Source organism: Dermacentor albipictus, chromosome 5 (genome assembly GCF_038994185.2).
Source record: "Dermacentor albipictus isolate Rhodes 1998 colony chromosome 5, USDA_Dalb.pri_finalv2, whole genome shotgun sequence".
NCBI classification, from domain to species: Eukaryota; Metazoa; Arthropoda; class Arachnida; order Ixodida; family Ixodidae; genus Dermacentor; species Dermacentor albipictus.
The window spans coordinates 80,094,412-80,116,595 of record NC_091825.1 but is presented as its reverse complement, the minus strand read 5'-3'; the positions used below and the strand labels follow the sequence as shown (position 1 = coordinate 80,116,595).

The 22,184-nt window shown below is 47.8% G+C and overlaps 1 protein-coding gene across 2 annotated transcripts in view; it reads left to right on the top strand.

Moving 5' to 3' along the window:
• The window catches only part of LOC135910801 (putative inhibitor of apoptosis), a 48,010-nt gene extending 28,473 nt beyond the window's left edge, over positions 1 to 19,537 (top strand). For both annotated transcript variants that reach the window (XM_065442906.2, XM_065442905.1), the window contains exons 8-9: positions 8,061 to 8,155; positions 16,585 to 19,537. In XM_065442906.2, coding sequence (XP_065298978.1) covers positions 8,061 to 8,155; positions 16,585 to 16,823 — 334 coding nt within the window. In that variant the 3' untranslated portion in view covers positions 16,824 to 19,537. The remainder of the gene's footprint in view (positions 1 to 8,060; positions 8,156 to 16,584) is intronic.
• The last annotated feature ends 2,647 nt before the right edge of the window (positions 19,538 to 22,184 follow it).

The window sequence follows — 22,184 nt, the reverse complement described above, 5'->3', positions numbered from 1 at the left end:
CCATTGTCGACCACTGAGAGCTTAAATGCGATTGCTGTAGGTGCATCAGCAGGTGTGTTTAACATGTCACAGAGCAACTGAAGTTTACTTTTGTCAAGCAAGAACGCATTTTGCCATAATGCACACTGAAATAGCGTGTTAGCATCAGCATAAAAATCACTCGGGTATGACGCGCATGCAATTTATCGTGTACCATATCAACCTGTCTATTGAGCATGTGCACTGGAAAGATAAGGCTATGGAAAGGAGGGTATCCATGCAACACTCAGGGACGTCAATTCTGCTCTTGGTTGTTATCGCAAGAGTTGAGCAGACACTTCCTGGAATAGCTGCATTTGCTCACGCACTCGAAAAAGCCACTTGAGTGTGGGTGTAAACTGCCTCGGTTTCGGAGTTTATCAGATAAGTGGCATGAATGTCACTGTTGCTGAGCAGCATTGGCGGAGCCGCCTTTGCAGTGTACTGGTTGTCTTCTGTGATCGTTGCAGCTCTCGGCAACCAATTACGCTTCTATTGATGCGACTGCAGTCAAAACCCAATAAAACGAATCGCGCAGGATCGCCAAAAATCATTTGTTATTTTGAAATCTCGTTGTAATGAAAACCTTGCAGTTATAAACCAGTGGTGAAACCTAGGAATGAAAATGACATACCTTGGCAGTATCGTAAGCAGCCAACAAACACTGACACCAAGGACAACATACGGGGAAATTACCTATTTACACGATTGTAAGTCGACCCCTTTTTTAAAATTTGAAAGTCTGAAGTTGGGGGGTCGACTTACAATCGAAGCCAAAACATGGCCCCGCCAAAAAAAGCAATACAAACAAGAGCTACGACATAGTTACAATTTTATGTTTGCTCTATGACCCTACCCGTATCTTTTTGCTATCCCGCGTGTTTGTTCGCTTTTCGGAAGGGCTTTTCAACATTTTTGAGAGTCTTACAGTGCATGCAACACTCATGGGGGGGTGTCGGTAGTTGATGGAAGCGCCGCTGTTCCCATTTGTGGCGGCACCCTCAGAACGGCGGCGCTTGCAGGGGGTATCAGTAGTTCATGGAAGAGCAGACGCCGCTCGCGGGTTTCTCTTTCTCTATTTAAAGGCATTGAAATTGGTTTGACCAACTTTTTGACGCGTTCCACTTGACTGCCGGCTACGTGCTACTTCTATGCTTCCCCAGTCGTCTTGAGTCCTGCAGGCCCACTAATCGTTCGGCACTCGTTCACAGCAGCGTTCAAGGGGGCTGCCATCCTTTAAGTTGAAGAAACAAATCACTGCACAGCGAGCCGCAATTTCGATGTTTCTAAATTGGTGGTGCAAGAGTGGCGACTGCAGCGAAGCGAAATTTTCACCCTGTGACGGCAAGTGACAAATTTCCCACGTGCCGAAGTCTGGGCGCTTTCCGGAGCTGTAGGCTAAGCTTGCGGCGTACGTCGCTGAAATGCGTGATCGGTCCCTGCCATTGAAGTGCGACGTGGTCAAGAAACAAGCCCGGACCTTCGCCTTAATTTTAAGGTTCTGCTCTGCCATGAGTACAACGAGTGGCTGGTGGCAGAAGACTGCGAAATTACGCTAACCGGACCTGTCAAAAGAGCCTCCGTGATGGCTGCGTGTGGTTGGGTGCATTTGGCGTGGGCTGCTGTTCTGCAAGATGTCCTGGTGCGGTCGTTTGCCAAATTTGAAATTTCGCTGGACCACGACGCGCTGTGGGACCGCAGCAACGATGACGATGGCAGCACTAGTGAAGACGAGTAGTCGAGTGACCATGTCAGCTACTAATAAATTTTCGTTATCGAATGCGCCCTCGGGTATGCTCTCTTACTTTTTTTTTTTTCTTTCCGGTCAAGCGATATGGGGGGTCGACTTACATTCGAGTCGACTTACAATCGTGTAAATACGGTACTTGTGCTTAATAAATTAAATAAAGAAATGATAAATGAATGGAAACGAAAGGGGATGAATAAAAAAAAGCAGTTGTTTTTTCATCCACCTTCATTTCCATTACTTTATCGTTTCTTTATTTCATTTTTTAAGCACAAGTAATTTCCCCTATGTTGTCCTTGGTGTCAGTGTTTGTTGGCTTCTTAGCAGCATGCACGACCGATCAAGAATGCTTCTACGTCCTCCATTTTGCTCGACACCTCATCGGGTACATCATTGCATCGAGCACTGAAAATGCGGACTTTGTTCACATGGCACTAAAACATAAAAGTTCGATGTGGTTTCATCTTCTTCAGTGTTCAGTGACCCACAGTCGTCTTCCTTCAGGTCGTCATCGTCACTGGAGACATCGCAAATGCAGTTAACGATCTCCTCGGTTGTCAAGTCTGTCGACATTAGTGCTGCGCTGTCGCTTCTCATGTGATCGCCGAGGGAAGCGGTGGTGGGTTATTCCTGCTACAGTCGAAACCCGCGATAATGAAATTTTGCGACTACGAAATTCTCGCAACAAAAATATTTTCGTATCCTCAGCGAATGCCCATGAGATTCAATGAATTTGTACCTCTCGACAACAAAATTTCGCTCTACTACAATCCCGCATCGAGATTTGCCGGAACGTAACCCCGCATATTACCTACTCGCGCAAGGCTAGCAGCCACCAAAATGTGCTCAAGTGCGATTGCTTTTCACCAAAATTACATAAAACACCACCACATTACACTTGCATGGGTGCTGCCGTGTTTGTTTACAAAAACAGCCAAGTGCTGGAAGCGATCGCGCCAGAAACACGTCATGGCCGCCATCTTGTTTGTTGATGACCTGTTTGAAGCGGCAGCATGTTGCTACTGACACGTGACGACGATTTTTGCACATTCACTGCAGTGCATAAAGTGTGCATTGGCGAGGAAAGTGCCGAAGGAACAACGAATTTATTGTCCCACTGACGTGGAATTGTTTATGGCGCTTCAAGTGGCGGTCACAGCGTGGAGTGCCACGCATCAGGCCAAGATTGAGCGATCGTCCGGGAATACGCATTCCTTGCTTCAAGACTGCTGGCTTTGGTGCCGCCTGACCGGCATCACGTGCGGATTCAGCGTCGGACGTAGATTTGCATGAAGGGGCCGGAATCTTAATCGATTGCCTTCGGGTATACGAGATAAGATCACTTTCGCACTCTGCACCGGACGCGTCGGTGCCTTTGGCCAACAGCATGCCCGTAGGCACCTGCGTTTTCGCCCGTATTTTGTCCCTAGCTAAGCTGAACTATGCAGCCGCGGAAAAATACTCTGAATAAGCTCTGCCTCGCGTGGCGTAGCAGTCACAGCACTGGAATTGTTATGGAGAGTTCCATAGTTCAAACATGTGTTGGGACAGTTTATCTTTTAAGGGAGGAGGAGGGGATCAGAAATAACGTTTTTGTTTCTTGACAGAAAGGGCTGAAATTTGGCACACACACTGCACATTGCAATAAAGAGACAAATCTAAAATTTCATTAGGATATCTTTATTAGTTTTTGTTCTACAGGAATTTATAAGTTCCGTGCTTGTGGACAGGCTGGCACAGTAACAAAACACGATAGGGAGCTGGGAATACTTTGCATGTTTGCTCAAATGTCTAATCTACACAAAGACAGTGCTCAATTTTTTTTTTTTTAAGTGCGCTAATAATTTTTTGCTCAACATAACATGCACATGACTGTGCTTCACTGAATGGAGCCATATAGATATTGTGAAATAAGTAAATAATGAAAAGATAAAGAAACATTTCAAGACTGTCTTTAAGTACACCACAGCTTCTGAATCGCAGCAAAACAAACTGGACCAAAATCAGTTCAGTCATTGTTGTGCTACGCTTTCCACTAGCGAGGTGATAAAAAAAAATGCAATTGATTAAACAGGCTGCAAAGTTTTAAAAGCACTGCAAATTTATTAAAAAGTGCCAGGGCTGTTATATTTTGAATCATTGCTGTCAGGCATCTTCTTACACCTTTGCCTCTTTGTTTGGTGGGCTTTGGATGCCTTCTTCAGGCGTTCTTTATCCTTTTCTTGAGCCCTCTGGAGTAGTGCATGACCACTATTTTCACTGCCAGACCGAGCCTAGTATTGCAGTGTGCACCCACAGAACGCTGTTGGCATCTTGGGCACAGAGTTATCAAAGAGTTCATCGTGGAAATCTACACAGTAATGAACTCAGTCAAAAGGGGCCGAACTTTGTTCTTGGCCTTGCTGGTCCATCAAACTGAACTTCCGCTCAGTTGCGGACACTGCGCGAAGGGAGTCGCGAACGCTGCATGCCTGTGCTTCTACAGTCACCACTGACGCCAAACGCGGCTCGAGGCGCGTCTGAATCGTGCGACGTTCGGGCGACGATTCGTCTGGTGAGCCTTGAGTCACCATACTGTATGTAGCTCGTCAACGATTGGGCTCACTCACAGGCTTCGTGTCCCTGTCGCAGGATGCGTCGGAAACGGTACACCGTCTCTGCCCGCGATGGTGACCTTTGACCAGCATCCGCACAGGTGCGAGAGCCGCCTTTGGCACGTCTTCTGGTGGCTTGGTTATCAGTGTCGATGTCACAGGGTGATTGCCGGCTTCGCTGCTGGAATCGCACGGTGCAAGATAAAATAAAGCGGCACATTATCCGCATGTTCAGTTGGGTGCTCCACTTCTCCCGCTGGCCGCCGTCTTTCTCGCTTTTACGAAGGCATGCTTCGTTTAAAATTTCTTTTCGAATGAGCAACGATCCATCACTGACCTGGGAGCTTTCATAAATCCGAATTCTGCGAGTGTCAAACGAAGAAAGACGCTGGCGTGGTTTTCAAAGCAGACAACTGCGGTCCGCTGTGGTTGCCAGCTTGCCCCCTGCTGCAGCAGCAACCAATGGCGATACGCCTTTCAGCATGGCAACCAATCGAAGGCCCGCTTTCATGGCATGGCGCGTGTGACCGCCTCTAGCGGACCTGCGCTTCTTTTCTGTTTGTGTTTGTTACAAGATGGCGACGACCGAAGAATTTAGAAATGGAATCTTGAAACTTTGAGCTGTCGAACGATACTAAGATGGTGGCGTTCAGTGGCGGGAAAGACGAGTTAGGGCTCTGCGAACTGCGGTGATGTTACGCAATTTAAAGCTGTTTTATCGCCCTACACGCTGATAAATTAATTTTGGGGGGTGGGGGGGGGCACTTTTAGTGCGTTTTCAGCCAAACCATTATGATACAATTTAGATAAGGCATTGCAGATACCTAAGCGCGTCGTTGCCAAAAATCAATCTTTTTTGCGATTTTCGCGATCTGATCCCCGCATCCCCCCTTAAGGAAGCTTTTCCTTGCTAGCAATGCCGGGTTTTCGTGACTGTGGAAGCTGCGTAGCAGTTTTGTCACCGAGTAGGCCAACCAATCACAGCAGAGAAGGAGTGTGTTATTGCTGCTGGGTTCCTTGCATCACCACCAGATGGCTCTGGTCTCCGTGCATCCACGGCAGAGGTGAAGCCAGCCCTGCAGGGGAAAAAAAAACGGAACTCGCCTTCGCGCATTTGCAGCTGCGTGGTAATGAGGAAGTAAATGCTTCTCGCGGATAGAATAGATTCGAACTGTGCTACATATGTATGCGCATGCTGCCTCTGAAACCACGATGCGTTCAAGGCATCCTTCGTACTTCGTAATTGGGTGCACATTAGATTCGAGGGCTTGTTATAATCGGGGTAAATTTGGTATATTGATTTTGCTTATCTTCGTACTAGTGGATTGAGGCATTCTTGCTGTTATTTGTTGCACATTAAAATTTTCCAAGCAACCATAGTCTTCTAGGTACAGTAAGTCGATGGGAATATGCTTGATCATTTGCAAATTGTTGCATTTGTAACCCAATATTTTGTTAAAAATGATGAATTTGCAAAGTCACCAAGTTGATTGAAGCCACACCATAAGCCCAGGTTCTCCTCCATTCAGTTTCGTGATCTAGGAAACCCTGTCCTCTCCTCACCCTTGCATTTTGAAGCTCCCCTCTCCGCTCCATGGTGACCCATTCTCCTCCTCTTATTACCATCTAGTGCTTAGTAGTTAGTGAGCAGTGCTAGTGGCGCCTGCAAACTGGAACTTGGATCACGATCAGCTGTGCTCGGTGGCTATCCTAGCACAGCAGAAGCCGATGATAAAGCAAATCGTGATTTGAGCTTGCAGATTGCGCATGATGGGATCATACGTGCCTCACCCTTTCCTGCAGTGCCCCCAAGTCTGCGTGAAGCACTTCACGACATGACTTGGTCGCGTTTGCTGTCATTGTTGCCCCATGCGAGAGCGGCTTTGTATGCGCTGTCATCCTCTGTCATGCAAATGCTAGCTGTGAAGAGATCAGATTCACATCACGTGTCCCGTGACTGATTCGTCCATGATGACGCCTGTTGTGTGAGTCCAGCTTTATCAGCATCACCGAAGAGACTACGTGGAAAAGTTGTCCATTCGCAGATGCGAATTTTTTATATTTTTATTTGGGTTGTGCCCATAGGGGGTGCAGATCATATGCAGTGGCGAATTATATGCATGTGGTCATGCAAATTAGCACGCACTCGTGAAGTCAAGAGTCCGAATTATTGCATGGCATGCTGCAAGGCAATCGAAATTGTGATTGCCCCTTATACGTTGTTTGTGGGGCCAGTCACTGTGCAGCAGAGCTGTACAAATAGTAAAGCATATCTGAGTGGTTGAATTATTGGTTGGTGACTGTATTGGCGAGACACATTGTATATTTACTTAGTTATGTCCATGTTCGTTGTACAGTCACCGACCGTTTATTTGGACCTCACAGGCACTGCGGAAATATCTGAATAAACAGGTGTGCGAAAAAGCAGATTAAGAAAAAAAAATCCTTTATTTCCACGCACTTATTCGGGCTCAGCAGTGGGCTTGAAGAAATTGTGAATGCGCCGTTGCACGCTGTTCCGTTTACGCGCAATCAAATAAGCCTGCACCTCTGAGAGGGTCGTACGGTCGCTATAGGCGTCTGAAAGCGCAGTCACTGCTTGTACACACTCCGCATGCGACGGCAGCGTAGCACATGGTGCATCATCTTCCGACTCGGGAGTCATCGTCTGGCGGTGCAGCAGAAACCTGAAGAATGATCTCGCCGTCATTGAGTTCTGCGCATGTCAGTACAGCAGCATGAACACCTGTAAAACTGTCAAATGAGACGATGTCCGGAACCACTGCACAGGTCTCGGCAGAACACTTTCAGCGTCAGTAGGGTGCACATCGGAAGGCGACAAATCCTAGGCTCCCAGCACCCGCTTGCCGGCATTCCCCAGCGCTGTCTGCACAGGCACTGTCGGTGCCATTAGACACTTGACGCAGTGTTTCCGTATGCCGCGTTGTATCACCGGAACCTCGACACAGCACACAAAGCAAACAGCACCATGCCGACACCAGTTGCACAAACGAAAAACGTAGCCTACTTGCAGCGTCGTGCGCGAAGAAACAAATCAGCTGCTGGATTGTCTTGACATGGCTTACTAAACTGAGACCGGAACTGCTGTAGAGCCACTCTATCGAACCAGGCAGAAACGATGATGAACGGGGATTTGCAGTAGCGCCACTTCGTGGGGCAGCAAGGAGGCTCCATTTAAAACAAAAAATGGCGTTCAGCAAGTCGAACCATGCACTGGTCAGAGTCGGCGCATGGTGCTTTCGATCCAATTGGCTCAAGGAGTGTCCGAAAAAATCAGACGAGAGGTTGCAAGGTGTCCGAACTTTTGGCAGTTGTTATACATTATGGTCTATGGACAGAATGGCGGTGCAGCGAAGCAGCCCTAATAATCGAGCATGTCTGAATTTTTAGAGTCCGAAAAATCAGTCAGCGACTGTATTGAGGCTTGACTGTAATGAATCTAACATGTGTCGTGCCAATAGCAGGTTATAATTAATATGCTTATCCAAGATATTGGATATAACGTGATTCAGTCGTAATGTAACGAGTCACTGTTTCATCACTGAGGACCAGTTGGGTTGGCAGTGAAGGCAAATGTTAAAAATCCACTATTGTCATCTTTCTGTGTACATTAACAGAATACAATGTCTTGTTCTTGTTTTGATGTGCCATGTCTCACTCAGCTTTGTTGAATTGTGCAGGGCGTCTGCTGACCAGACTCCACAGCCATCCACTGCAAGTGGCATCACGATCACCAAGCTGGCTACCAACCCTCAGCTGGAAAGCGTAGTTTCCAGTAAGTGCAATCATTTTCCTTATGCAGTTGAACCCGGCTATATCGAACTCGCAATAAAATGCCTATCAGTTCAATATAGAGCATAATTCGATATAAGCCTACAAAATAATTAGATGTCATAAAAGCACATACCATTTATACAATCACTTTATTGATGAAACTAGCTTAGTTTCGCATAATATAGTCCTACATTTTCTTCTGCTTGGGCAATTTCGCTGCCTGCGACGCACGCACTTCTCCACATTGTCTAAGGAGTCGAAGCAGCTGAGGCCACAACTTTCTGCATTCGCGCGGAAGCACCGGACTAGTGCGAGCGCACCAGTCACTTCGGAGGATGTGGGCAAAGGACCGTTGTTGCTTTCCTCATTGCGCCCACTTTCAGTTGTGCTTGGTACGATGTCAGCAATGTAGTCTTCGTTTTCTGGCTCTCCTGTGTTCGCAACACCATCATCTGCGCTAACAAACTCGTCCACCTTTGATTCGTCAACAGCTTCCGGAAATTCTGACAACTCGCTCCAAACTTCGACAACAGCGGCAACGGCTTCGTCGCATTCATCAGAATTTACACTCATCAGCGAGCACGCGGAAGCCGGCATGGCTGAAGCAATTTCGGATGAACCACTTGTACACAGCCATGCATACACGTCGGCCGCCATGGGTACTGGGTCGTGAGTTTGGCCGCTTTGGCACTAATCTCCCCCTTATTCTTCAAGATCGTGCTCAGAGTGCTCCTCGGAATCTTGCATGCTACGGGGACATCTGACTTTAATAAATCGTTTGACCCGATTTATTATTTCGAGCTTTACGATGAAAGACGAATTCTGCCGCTTCATCATGGCAAAACTGCGGGAGAAGGCCCACAAGGCACACTCACAATGAATCGGAAAAGCAGCGAGACAACTCGCACTTTTACCATCTTGCACAACGAGGGCACAATAGCCTCTGATTGGCTGTCTGAGCAAGTGCTGCGGGTGGGCCAGGATCATTTTTTGCAGGGGGGTGTCGACGGCTCGCTCGATGCAGCGCGGTCACGGTAGGGAGAGCGGTTGGATGGAGCCGCGCCGCCAGGTTTGCCCGCCACCGCAAAGGAAAGCCAACTTCTGGGGGCACTTTTCCACTGCTTAACGTTCGATATATCGGGAGTCGCTGCTATTTTTGTTCGATGTAAGCGTAATTTTTGCTATATATACTCATTGTAACTATACGTTGCCCAGAAATTGTTCAATATTGTTACGTGTAGCTGACGTAAGAGTCTATTTACAATATATTTACACGTAGACAAACGGTGGCAATGATGGCGACGCTATATCAAGCGGTGGCCACGTCGTCTTCCTTCCCCTCAGTGCAGCCACACTGTGGCGGCTGTTCCGTAGCATCACCCCCGTCTGTAGAAGCACCGTCCCGGTGCTTCATTTACACATCCGCGGTGAAAGGTGTGTGATATGGCTTTAGTCTCGCCACGTGAACAATGTCACTTGCAGCCGACGATGACGCTGAGAGGCTGGCGGGGATGACTTCATACGTAACATCGGTCACTTGTCGCACCACACGGTATGGGCCAGTGTAGCGCGACAGCAGCTTTTCGGAAAGGCCCACACGTCGAATGGGGGACCAGACAAGCACCAGAGAACCCGGAGTAAATTGTACGTCGCGATGGTGGCAATCATAGAGGCGTCTCTGATGCTCCTGCTAGGCCTCGAGACGGGTGCGGGCGAGCTGGCGTGCGTGGTCAGCGTGTGCGATCGCGTCGCAGGCGTATTCAGTGGTTGAACGTGTGGCCGAGGGCAACAAAGTGTCCAAGGGCAACGCGGGTTCTCGGCCATATAGGAGATAGAATGGTGAATAGCCAGCAGTGTCGTGACGCGATGAATTATACGCGAACGTCGCATATGGTAAGTGAAGATCCCAGTCGTGGTGGTCGGTCGCGCCGTACTTGGATAGCATGTCGGTGATGGTCCGGTTGAGGCGCTCTGTGAGGCCGTTGGTCTGTGGGTGGTAGGACGTGCTGAACTTGTGCTTAGTCGAGCAGGAGTGGAGGATGTCCTCGACGACTGCCGACAGAAAGCTGCGGCCACGGTCAGCGAGTAATTGGCGCGGGGCACCGTGCACTAAAATGATGTCATAGAGCGGAAAGTCAGCAACGTCAGTAGCACAACTTGTCGGGAGGGCTCTGGTCATTGCGTACCGCGTAGCATAATTAGTAGCGACGGCGACCCATTTATTTCCGGAGCCCGAGAGAGGAAACGGTCCAAGAAGGTCTAGACCAACACGGAAAAAGGGTTGCGGTGGGATGTCGATCGGCTGAAGACATCCAGCTGGAGGTGTAGAGGGCTTCTTCTGGCGCTGACAGGGCTCACAAGCGGCGACGTAGCGGGCGAGGCCCGGCCAGAAGAATCGACGGCGTACACGGTCGTATGTGCGCGAGACGCCCAAGTGTCCAGCCACGGGAGCGTCGTGAAGTTGTTGGAGGACAGTCGAACGCAGGTGTGATGGAATTACGTGCAGAAGGTCATGGCCGTGTGGATCGAGATTGCGGCGGTATAGTGTCCCTTCCTTAAGGAGAAACATCCGGAGAAAGGTGTCGCCAGGTGTTGACTCCAGATGGTCGATGAGGGCTCGTAATAAAGGATCGCAGCGTTGCTCATTGCCGATTTCAAGCAACTGAGACACAGAGAAAACGCAAGTGATGGTGTCCGCATCAGCCGGGTCGTTGATTGGGTAGCGGGACAAACAATCGGCATCCTGGTGCAAGCGTCCCATCTTGTATACCACGGAGAAGGTATATTCTTGCAGGTGTAATGCCCAGCGAACGAGTTGTCCCGTGGGGTCCTTGAGCGAGGATAGCCAGCAGAGCGTGTGGTGATCAGTGATGACACGGAAGGGGCGTCCGTACAAGTATGGACGAAACTTGGCAACAGCCCACACAAGAGCGAGGCACTCGCACTCTGTGATTGAATAATTGCGCTCGGCGGGTGATAGAAGTCGGCTGGCATAGGCTATAATGCGATCATGTCCACGCTGGTGTTGTGCTAATACTGCTCCTATGCCGTGACCACTGGCAACAGTTCGAACTTCCGTTGAAGCAGACGGGTCAAAATGGGCCAGAATTGGAGGCGTGGTAAGGAGAGTAGTGAGCTGCGAAAAAGATGCGGCATGGTCAGGTCCCCAAGAAAATAGAGCGTCTTTCTTCAAGAGGTCGGTAAGGGGACGGGCGATGGTCGCAAAATCCTTCACAAAGCGTCGGAAATATGAGCACAGCCCTACGAAACTGCAAACGTCTTTGGTAGACTTCGGAACAGGAAAGTTCGTAACGGCGCGAATTTTGTCCGGGTCAGGTCGCACGCCTCTGGCGTCCACGAGGTGTCCAAGGACGGTGATTTGGCGGCGAGCGAAGTGACATTTTGACAAGTTAACTGGAGACCGGTGCGAATCGCTGAAAGGTGGTCTAGATGCGTGTCAAATGTGGGTGAATAAACGATGACGTCGTCCAGATATCACAAACAGGTGGACCACTTGAACCCCTGAAGCAAAGAGTCCATCATTCGTTCGAAGGTGGCGGGCGTGTTACAGAGACCGAAAGGCATCACCTTGAACTGATAAAGGTCGTCAGGGGTAACAAATGCAGTCTTCTCTCAGTCCATGTCGTCGACGGATATCTGCCAGTATCCGGACCGTAAGTCGATACAAGAAAAATAGGTGGCACGGTACAGGCAGTCTAGAGCGTCATCAATACATGGCAAAGGGTACACGTCCTTTTTTGTGATTTTGTTCAGGTGGCGATAATCTACACAAAAACGCCACGTTCCATCCTTCTTTTTGACAAGTACGACGGGAGAAGCCCAGGGACTACAGGAAGGCTCGATAATGTCCTTTGCAAGCATCTTTTTGACTTCCTGTTGGATAACAGCTCGTTCTGACGCTGAAACACAATATGGACGTCGGTGAATAGGGTTCACATCGCCAGTGTTTATGTGATGGGTCACGACGGACGTTTGACCTAAGGGTCGATTGTCGAAGTCAAAAATGTCGTGATAGCCTTCAAGAACACGGCAAAGGGCTGCAGCTTGAGCAGGTGTAAGGTCAGAGGAGACCATCTTCTTAATGTCGACGTCAGTACTGTGCGATGACGTCACGGTATGGGCTGAGCTGTAACGATCTTCCACTGTGAATGGCTCGACCTCATTATCCTGCAATGCGCGAATTATAGCCAAGGAGATCCCCTGAGGCAGAACTTGCGCGGTTAGCGCGAAATTGACGAGTGGAAGGCAGGTGCGGTTGCCAGTAATTTTCAGCACAGTGTGCGGCACGATAACACCATGTGTAAGCATAACGGCCGGAATTGGTGCGGCCACGTAATTGCCGTCAGGTACAGCTGGTGAGGACAAGTCTACGTGTGTCATAGAGTAAGGTGGTAGGCAAATAAAATCTATGCAGCTCGGATGGCTGGGAGGCGGGTCCACAGGGTCGGCAAGAAGAGGCAAGTCAAGGCGAAGTGAGCCGGCCGAACAGTCAATGAGGGCAGAATGATGGGCAAGAAAATCTAGACCGAGAATGAGTTCGTGAGGGCAATGCTCGATGACGGTGAAGAGAACGACGGTGTGTCTCTCAGCAACGGTGAGTCAGGCAGAGCACATGCCAACAATAGCAACAGTCCCTCCGTCGGCGACTTGTACAAATCGGTTCGGGGCAGGCGTTGGAACTTTCTTGAGCCGACGGCAAAGAGCAGCACTCATAATGGACACATGCGCCCCGGTGTTAATCAACGCGCACACAGGAACATTGTCGACGAGAACGTTCAAAACATTCTTGTTGCGGTAAGGTGAAGGGAGGATTTTGAGCCAATGTCGTCTTTGCAGCTTCACCTCCAGAAGCTGCGCTGTCTAGTTTTCCGGTCGGGGGTGCGGCTAGTAGGTCGGAGAAGGAGCACGGCGAGACGGGGGCAAGCGAGATTGACGACGGGAGGGAGAAGGCAAGCGGGAGTAGCGGGGTCGTGTCAAAGGCGTCGCAGGGTCAGATGATGGGGTGGGCATAGAAGGGGCGAAGCAAAAGAACGCACTAGAGGGGCGAGAGTGGTAATTAGGAGAATAGCGTGTCAGGGAAGTCCAGCGGCTGCGGCAGTGGCGAGCGACATGTCCAATGCGTCGGCAGTTAAAACAGATTGGCTTGTCGTCCACGGTTCGCCATTCGGAGGGGTTGCGCTGTCCATAACAGTAAGAAGGGCGCGGTGGGGCCGTGCGTGGAGAGAGGCTCCGAGCATGCGGAATGCATGGAGTGCAGGCCGACATTGGATAACTCTTGACGGACGATGGCCTGGATCAAGGAGATTGTCACCGGAGAATGATCAGGTGACGGAAATGAAGGGGCCGCCGCTTGTGCCGCTTCGACCTCACGACGAATGATGCGGGTCAAGTTGTCACATCGCGACGGCTGGTGGAAGAGGTCGTCACAGGATGGCGTAGCAGCTGTGTTGGGAAGTGGCGTGATGTGCTGGGATACCCGGCGGCTTTTAGCATGCTCAAGACGGCGGCACTCCTTGAGGATCGTATCGATGCCGGTGACGTTGGTAAACACCAGTAAATGAAGGCGTCGTCAGCAATCCCTTTGAGGACGTTATTTACCTTATCGTCCTCAGACATGGTCGGGTCAGCCTTGGCACAAAGGGCCAAGACGTCGAGAATGTAGGACACGTAGGACTCGGTCGACGTCTGTACACGTGTGGCTAGGGCTTTCTTGGCATTGACTTGACGACCGAAGGGATTGCCAAAAAGGTCGCGGAGCTTCTCTTTGAAGAGATCCCAGCTCGAGATCTCCTCTTCGTGAGTCTGGAACCATGCAAGTGCAGCTCCGTCGAGGTAGAAAAGAACGTTCGCGAGCGTAATAGTCGACTACCACCTGTGACTGGTGCTGACACGTTCGTATAAGCAGAGCCAGTCGTCAACATCAGGACTGCCGACTCCGTTGAAAACACCAGGATCCCGAGGTGGGGTAATGGCGACGTAAGTCGGGGCTGCAGGCGGAGACGGTTGCGTAGATGAAGTGCTGCCAGCAGGAGCCGAAGTTGCACTGTCGCCGTTGCGACCGCTGCGAAGCTCCATGACGGGTATGGGGAACTTCCACCTCCACCAAATTAATGTTACGTGGAGCTGACGTACGAGTCTATTTACAATATATTTACACGTAGACAAACGGTGGCAATGATGGCGACGCTATATCAAGCGGTGGCCACGTCGTCTTCCTTCCCCTCAGTGCAGCCACACTGTGGCGGCTGTTCCGTAGCAATATATAGAATTCAATGTAAATGGGTTCGATATAGTCGGGTTCGACTGTACAGCCGAACCCGACTCTATCAAACCAGTTTACATTGAATTATTCTATATATCGAACAATTTCTGGGCAAGGTATACCGTATTTACTCGCATAATGATCGCACCCCTGAAAATTCGACTTTTTTTATTTCCTGTGTAATTATCGCACCCCGAACTTGCCGCAGCGATATGTCGTGTGCCAAGTCTAGCTAATAATGATCGCGCTTACCATCTGTCAAATGCTACGTGAACGACTCTTCAAGACAAGCCAAGCAGTCTGCACACCAAACATTCTTAAGTAGATGCCTCATTTCATTACTTTCGTCACTCTCCGCACTTCCATGACAAAAAGAGGTACGACCAAACTTCCCTTTATTATAAAGGTTGTGGTCAACAACAACAAAAAAAGGCACCAGTTGGGTTTTCTCATCTGCACTCGTGGGCACGCAACAAATCGTGAGCGGAAACGATAGTAGCCACGTTTACACTGATACGTTAGAAGTGTACCCTATTCATACTTTGACGCTTGTAACACAGCTAAGATATTCGCCCACCCTTAGCGGAAACGTGCCGTATTAGGATAGTAGTGGACAGGTGCCACAGTTTCCGCAGCATGCCGGCCATGTGTTTCCGTGTCACTAGCAGCTAAGTGCGCCCATCTGTTTTTGTCCCCTCAAAGTGGACATGCCTACGTTATTGCCACAAACTTGCCGATATTAACGATAATATTCATTACTGATACGGAAAAAACTGTTTCAATGCACGCAATGTACTCACGAGAAGAAAAAAAAATTGCGTTTGGCACATTCAGCTTGCTCCACCGGCGCCATTTTTGTTTTGGTGTCCCGCACTACATACAGCGGCAGCCTCCTATTTGGTGACCTTTTGTCATCCTGCAGCAAACACAGGATGAAAAAAAAAAATTGTATTTTCACGAGAAATTTAACTTGCCCAATGATCGCACCCCTGAATTTGCGTCAATTTTTTTTACAAGAAAGTGCAATCATTATGCGAGTAAATACAGTAGTTCAGTTCAATACTTGAGCAGTAGTCCGCATCGAAGAAACCTCCACTCAACTTGCCTGCAGAAGAGCAACCTGTGTGCATGTCCTTAGCATGATCGAACTGTGTACAGCACGCAAGTATACTCTATTGTTGTGCTATGCGCCCATCAGAAAAACCAAATGACTAAAAAGCTTGCAGTAAAGCTTTGTTCCATTGCCAACGAGGGCCAATCAGTTATCACGAGTCTCAAGAAAAGAAATGCAGGCATGACAGCGTTTTTCATGTACAGAAGCATCGTTTGTGTATACCAGTACCCGTCTGTGAACAGATGTAGTCGCACCCATGTGAGCAGTAAACGAGCGAGCACCTAGTGGTAACACTTTGAGATATTAGAAACATGATAGACAACAGTTTTTGCAACCGCGACAAACAGTTTGCGAGACGAAACCAAAACTAACTGCCGTACCCACAATCGCATGGATGTGCGAGTGGTCGCCGACGTGCCGGTGTAAACAAGCCGTAAGATTAAATCCAAGAGATTACAGAGAGAAAAGAAAAATTCTTGTATCCACACAGGGTGGCAGCACTTGCTGGGCAACAGAGTTTAAAAATTGCCGCATCTTTCAAACATACTGACAGTGTTGTAGTAAATATACGGCACTGACCATTTGTGATTTGTTTGTGGCACCGTATATGTACATCTTTCAACATCTGTGACCCTCAAAGGGTTAAGCTGTGCTCACATGACAGGACGAATTGCCTACATCAGTCTACAGACGAGTGGGACACGGCTGAGCTGCAAGTAGTGCCGCAAGCAGCTCATCGGCAGCTTCCTTTTGTGCGATGTGATCCGGCGCCACTGAGCCACGCTGTGCTCATCCACACATTAAACCACCAATCCATCTCGCCGTGGGAATTCAGCTTTACTGGCACAAACGAAAGCCGACCTACTCTATCTGAAATATTGCGCAAAAGGCTCTGTACCAGTAGGTCAGTGTGATGCATTATTGCGATATCGATTATGTGGACACTTGAGGTGCATTCACGTTGTCGGTTTGTATGCACCTCAAGAAGGTTTGAGGTTTTTGGTGATTGAAATTTTGTGAATGCTCATCTCAGGAACGAAGCATTCATCGCTGGAGGACCCGACGGAAGGGTCGGAGTCTTCTGACCTGGCTCTGGAGAACCTGCGACTCAAGGACCAGCGTCTCTGCAAGGTGTGTCTCGATGCCGAGGTAGGCGTCGTGTTCCTGCCGTGCGGCCACCTGGTGGCGTGCCCAGCCTGCGCCTCCGCCCTGTCGGACTGCCCCGTCTGTCGCGCTTCCATCCGCGGCACTGTGCGGACGTTCTTCTCTTGAAATCGATGGCAAAAGGAGAAATGGGCATGACATGCGTTGCTACAACAGTGTCTTCAGCAAATTTAGGAGAGGCAACGACCGTTGTTAACTAATTCAGAAATGCTTGAAAGTTCACATAATTTCCTTCCTTTCTACTTGTCTACAATAACTTGTTTTGAGTAGAGGGTATAATCTGCATGGCTTAATCCTGTAAGACCAATTCATGACTGTGGCAGTTAGGCACCCTATGCTGGTGAACTGCACAGTAAGCACGCAGCTTGCCTGCATTGAGCAAAAAAATTTTGGCCATTATCTTTTTGCACAAATTCAACTTGCAAGGCCTTATCTGGGCCATTAGGCACTTTGACAAATGCATTGCAACTGCACTAGCACCGGCAACAATTACTTCAATTTCTCCACTTTCTAACTTCTGTACCGTTGCCTTTAGTCTGAGCAGCAGGTCTTGAAACACCTGCTACCACATGCTCAATAGGAGAACTCGCTGCTCACCGAGTGGTCGAGGTAGCGAGCTGCAGCACACAATGCCGACGGACATCCAAGGAAAAGAGAAAGAGACTGTACTTCAGCTGCGACATTCCTCACCCTTGTTGCAGTTGCCTCAAGTGCAGTTCATCAGCAAGATGTCTGGTCATGGCAGGATCTTGTGTGGCGGGCCTTTCATAAATTTTGCAAGCGAATGCCAAAAAGCGGCACAGGACTTGCCAAGTCAAGCTATGCTCTATGTTATATTAATTCGCTACAGAAAATTAGCTGAAGTAGCTTCCTGGCAGTGGCTCATGGCTAATTGCACTAATTGACTTGGAGCAGCATTTTTCTGTCCTATGGACGGGAGTAAATGACGGAATGGTTACATAGGTACTACCTGCTCCAAATCAATCCATGGGATTCCTCATTACCGTCGGAGGGTCGGCAGCATGTGCATTTTTAAAACGAAGGTTATTAATTAAAGTGACGGTTATCTTTGCTGCGTGCACACATTTGTGCGTGCAGTGCGCACTTTCAAGCATGCAAGATGTGTATGCTTTGTACTTGTGTGCATTTACATAACCCCCTGTTTCCATCTTCTGAGAAGTGAGGCTATGGACAAGAAGCCAATTTAAGCAATCTTGCAAGGAATTCTGTTAAGCTGCAGTCAAAAGTTGGTGGTGTTCATGTTGCTTCACCTGTACACTGCCTGCCCAGGTAGCAATTTGCACATGTCTCAAGACATGACACGATCAGTGTGAGGATTAAGGTGCTTGATAGAAACGCCCAGCATATGCAGCAGTCAACAACTCAAAGCTATGCTTAATCCTCTGTGTATAAAAAAGGGAGGGCTTGTGTTCAACAAAACTTAGCTTTAAGCACGATCTGGGCCTCATTGGTGAACAGACATGTCTGTCAAGTTTGGATAATCATACCCGATATGCCACGTGGAGATGTCACAGTGCCCAGCTCGTGCTTTTAAAGAAAAAAGAACTGAAAAGAGACCTAGGTACTTCTAGATTGGCAAGATATTACATTTCAAGAATCTACTTTTTTTTCCCATGGAACTGTTCAATGCGCAATGGTGACCAAATTTCAGGTCTGTATGGTGTCTCGATTGATCTTTCAGACATGATTTGGATGCAGCATGTTTAAGCACGGCCATGAACAGTGCTGGCACTGTTCAAGCTGTTGTCCACACCCTCACTTTTGTTTACAGGGCGATTTATTGGCCTTCCAAGTGTATTCCAGCATCGTATAGATATTCAACTGCACTGCAGCAAACACTTTTTTTTGTCGGTTCTATTATAATATTTAGGTTGTCAGGTCTGGGATGTGTATAGACAAGTTAGGACATAGCTTGGTTAAGGTGTAAAACATGGCAAAGAGTTGTAGAGTGAGTTCGGAAGCGGGACACAGTCACAGCCAGAATGCAGGCTGTGGAAAGAAATATAAATGAGCGTAAGTTTGTTAAACTTGATTTTATTTTACCAAGCACTGTTCATATGTCTATTTTGTCAAGCAGAGAGTTACATGTTGTTCTTGAACGAGATGTCTTTATTTACAAAGCCTTTGCAATATTGGCAAAGATGAACGGAAGCTTTTTTGTTTTGCATTGTACTCTCAATCTATTTATTTCTTAGGATTATCACAATTGTTGGCCGTTTCTTAGGTTTTCTCTTAATGCATAGAAGCGAATGCAAATTGTTTTAACGAAGTGTTACACAGGAGGCTAAGACTGGCATCCGTTCTTCATGGCTGTAGGAAAAGAAAAGTTCCTTTTCTTTTTCACGTCTGCTTTCATTTAACTATGAGATGTGACCTCTGTATAAAAAAATGGTGCACAGACTCTTTTTAATCTAAACACTTGTGAAGGCACTCAAAGGCAGCTAGCACATTTTCTAGTGTGTTGTGTGGGTAGCAAGAGGCTAATTGATAAGTGCTCCATTACGCACTAGGTTTATTCATGTTATTGAATTACTGGGTTTGTGTTCACAGGAGTCCTTGCATTATTAAACTGTCTTTTTGTTTAAGCATTCATTCTCTGCATGGTGTGAGCTATTGCGAAATGAACAAGTCTCTTCGTTGACTTTTCTTGTTTGTTTGTGCTTGCAACGTGGCATGCCTGCAGGCAAGCACTGCTGGTTCAGTCATATCTCATTGTATCCACAGTACAGACACCTTCACACTCTTACAGTTACAGCACTGATGTATCTAAATAAATACATTTCTGTTTGTCTCTCTTCGGATGCTTTTGTGACATTGTGTTTTTTGCAGCAATTGTGCAGCATGCTTATAAACACTACTGAGCGCTTTGTGTAACTTGAACCAGACATTTTTTTTTTTTTAATTGGAAATCTGCAGCCTTCGACGTTCCTTTTCAAATTGAACTGCCTTACTGTGACAGAAAAGTTTTCACAGTGGGCACTGCCACATTCTCAAGCAAGCCTCTCCGCAATGCACACATTGTGAATTCATCATTGCCTGCAGTCTTGCCTACTGTGGCCTTCGAAATACATAGACAAGCGCCATTGCACTCGGAGTCTGTACAAGTTGCGACGCACATCCATGCTTCGTAACTTAGCTGGCGCAGGAGTTAGTGGCAGTAGCAGAGTTTTTTCTGTTGTACGGTGAGAGTTAAAATGAGGATGGAAAGGTGGCCTCGTGGGGGCCTTGTTATGGAAATGGCGGACGAACTGATGGACATAACAAACCCAGTTTCGAGAAGAGGGAAGAGAAGGGGAGTGTGTGTTAGCCAAGGAAGCTTTTTAACGTGACAGCGTTAAGGACCCCATGTGACAGAAAATCCGGCGCCCGCATCTACTGTCAGTGGCCGTGCTGGGGAAAGAAAAAAAGTGACCGGAAAGCTCACTTTCGAGCATGGCATTTTCCGGTAGAGATAACGGTTGCATAAGCTGCAGTTGCCTTGAGGTGGCAACTGTAGCATATGAAGCAGGGAGTGATGTAACTACACTTTCATATCTAAAGGAAGAACCCGCCAAGCAACTGATTTCATTTGTGTTGTGATAATGCAACGGGAAGGCCATGTATAGTTAGGACTCCTGAAGAGCAGTGCGAATATGATGAGCGATAACTGGAACAGCAACGTCTATATGTACAACGATGTCGTGCTCAGGCTAGGCAGGACTCAGCGGTTCCTGGCCCAAGCCAGTCGTGCACAATTAGGACTCCTGAAGAGCAGTGCGAATATGATGAACGATAACAAAAGGAACAGCAACGACAATGTACACATCAATAGCATGCCTCGGCAGCACCCAGTTCAGTCACATTGGTCTTATCGGATCAGGTGATGCCACAGCTTCGCTGGCTAACCTTTTCACTGCATGCATTGGAGCCCCCCCCCCCCCCTTTTTTTTAAGTGTGTCACTGAAGCGAGACAAAAAGTCTCAAGTATGCTGCAAGGTTGCCAGAAACGTTTCTAGAACTTTCAAGTTAATTTCAAGTAGCATAGGGTGGAGAACAGTATGACCTAGTGTTAACAGCGCAAAACGTAGATGGGACACGAGATGAGAAGACACCAACAAGCCTAAGCTGCTATTCTAGAGAGTATGTCCTAACTTGGCAGGTAAATTATTTGCCTAAACATCCGGCCATGGCAGCCGCATTTCGATGGGGGCGAAATGCGAAAACACCCGTGTACTTAGATTTAGGTGCACGTTAAAGAACCCCAGGTGGTCGAAATTTCCGGAGTCCTCCACTACGGCGTGCCTCATAATCAGAAAGTGGTTTTGGCACGTAAAACCCCATAACTTATTTGCCTAAGCATCTTGCGTTTGTCTATGAGGTCCATGGAGGTGAGGAATCAACAGTGAATTGGCCAGCAGTGTTTAGCAGGTTTTTTATTTTAACAGTGGACGGTGATGACAGCTGAAATTCAACATTTACCTTCAGTTTGTAAGGTTGCAAATTGAGTGCAATTCAAAGGAAAATGAGTAATCTGATCTTCCTAGCACGCAAGGGCATATGGTCCCACATTATCCCTGCAAGTTTTCTAGTTCTTGGTGCTCCCGCTGAATTCTGCGACACGCACTTGGTCGAATGTTAACATGGCAATGGTGAGTGCATGACAGTTATGCAGATAGAATATTATGCTACCGCCCCTTGATCCTTCTGAAAGCTCTTCGCAGATGTGATTTGTCCAAATGCCATAGGAAAAGGAAGCAGTGTGTTCAGACTTGCGTGAACTGGCCCCTCCTCTCCAATGTTAATGCCTTTTGACGGTCCATGCATCTTATTCACTTGCTACTTTCTGAATCTTGCCTTAAAATTTATTGCAATAGATAGGTAAATTTATTTATGGCTACTCTTGCAAATGTGCTCTAATCAAATGTATATAGTGAAAGTGCTGAACACTGAGTGTTTACTCATTCCAATAGGTTTCATAAAGAACTTAAAAAGTATTAAAAGCATGCATTTTGTGAGCCTAGTGCGGATCCTTTTAAGGCCACCATACTGTGATTCAGTGCGAGTGCCACTGATGCAAAGGCAATCATTGCTTCATTATAGTCGCAGAGCCCATGCATCGTACAGCCAATTTCTGCCGCTGACATGTAGCTTTTGATTAATGAAGTGTGCTTTAGAAGGCCATTTTCGAAGCAATTTTCCCAACTTCGAACTCGCTGAAATTTTAGCAGTTTTTCTTTCACATCACTAAATAGTTGCCAGTCGCTAAAGAGAAAAATTTGTTGCCGAACAGCCAAGGAAGTCGCCAAATCTGTGACAAAATCAATAGACTGGCAACACTGGTAATTTGTCACATTTGCCTAAGGCTTGCTACATGTTTCAAAAACTTGGTTCAAGTTACATGAAACCCCCAGTATATGCTTTCCATGTGTCTTTTGCATGTGCTTGACTTGTGACCATGTAAAAGTGTGG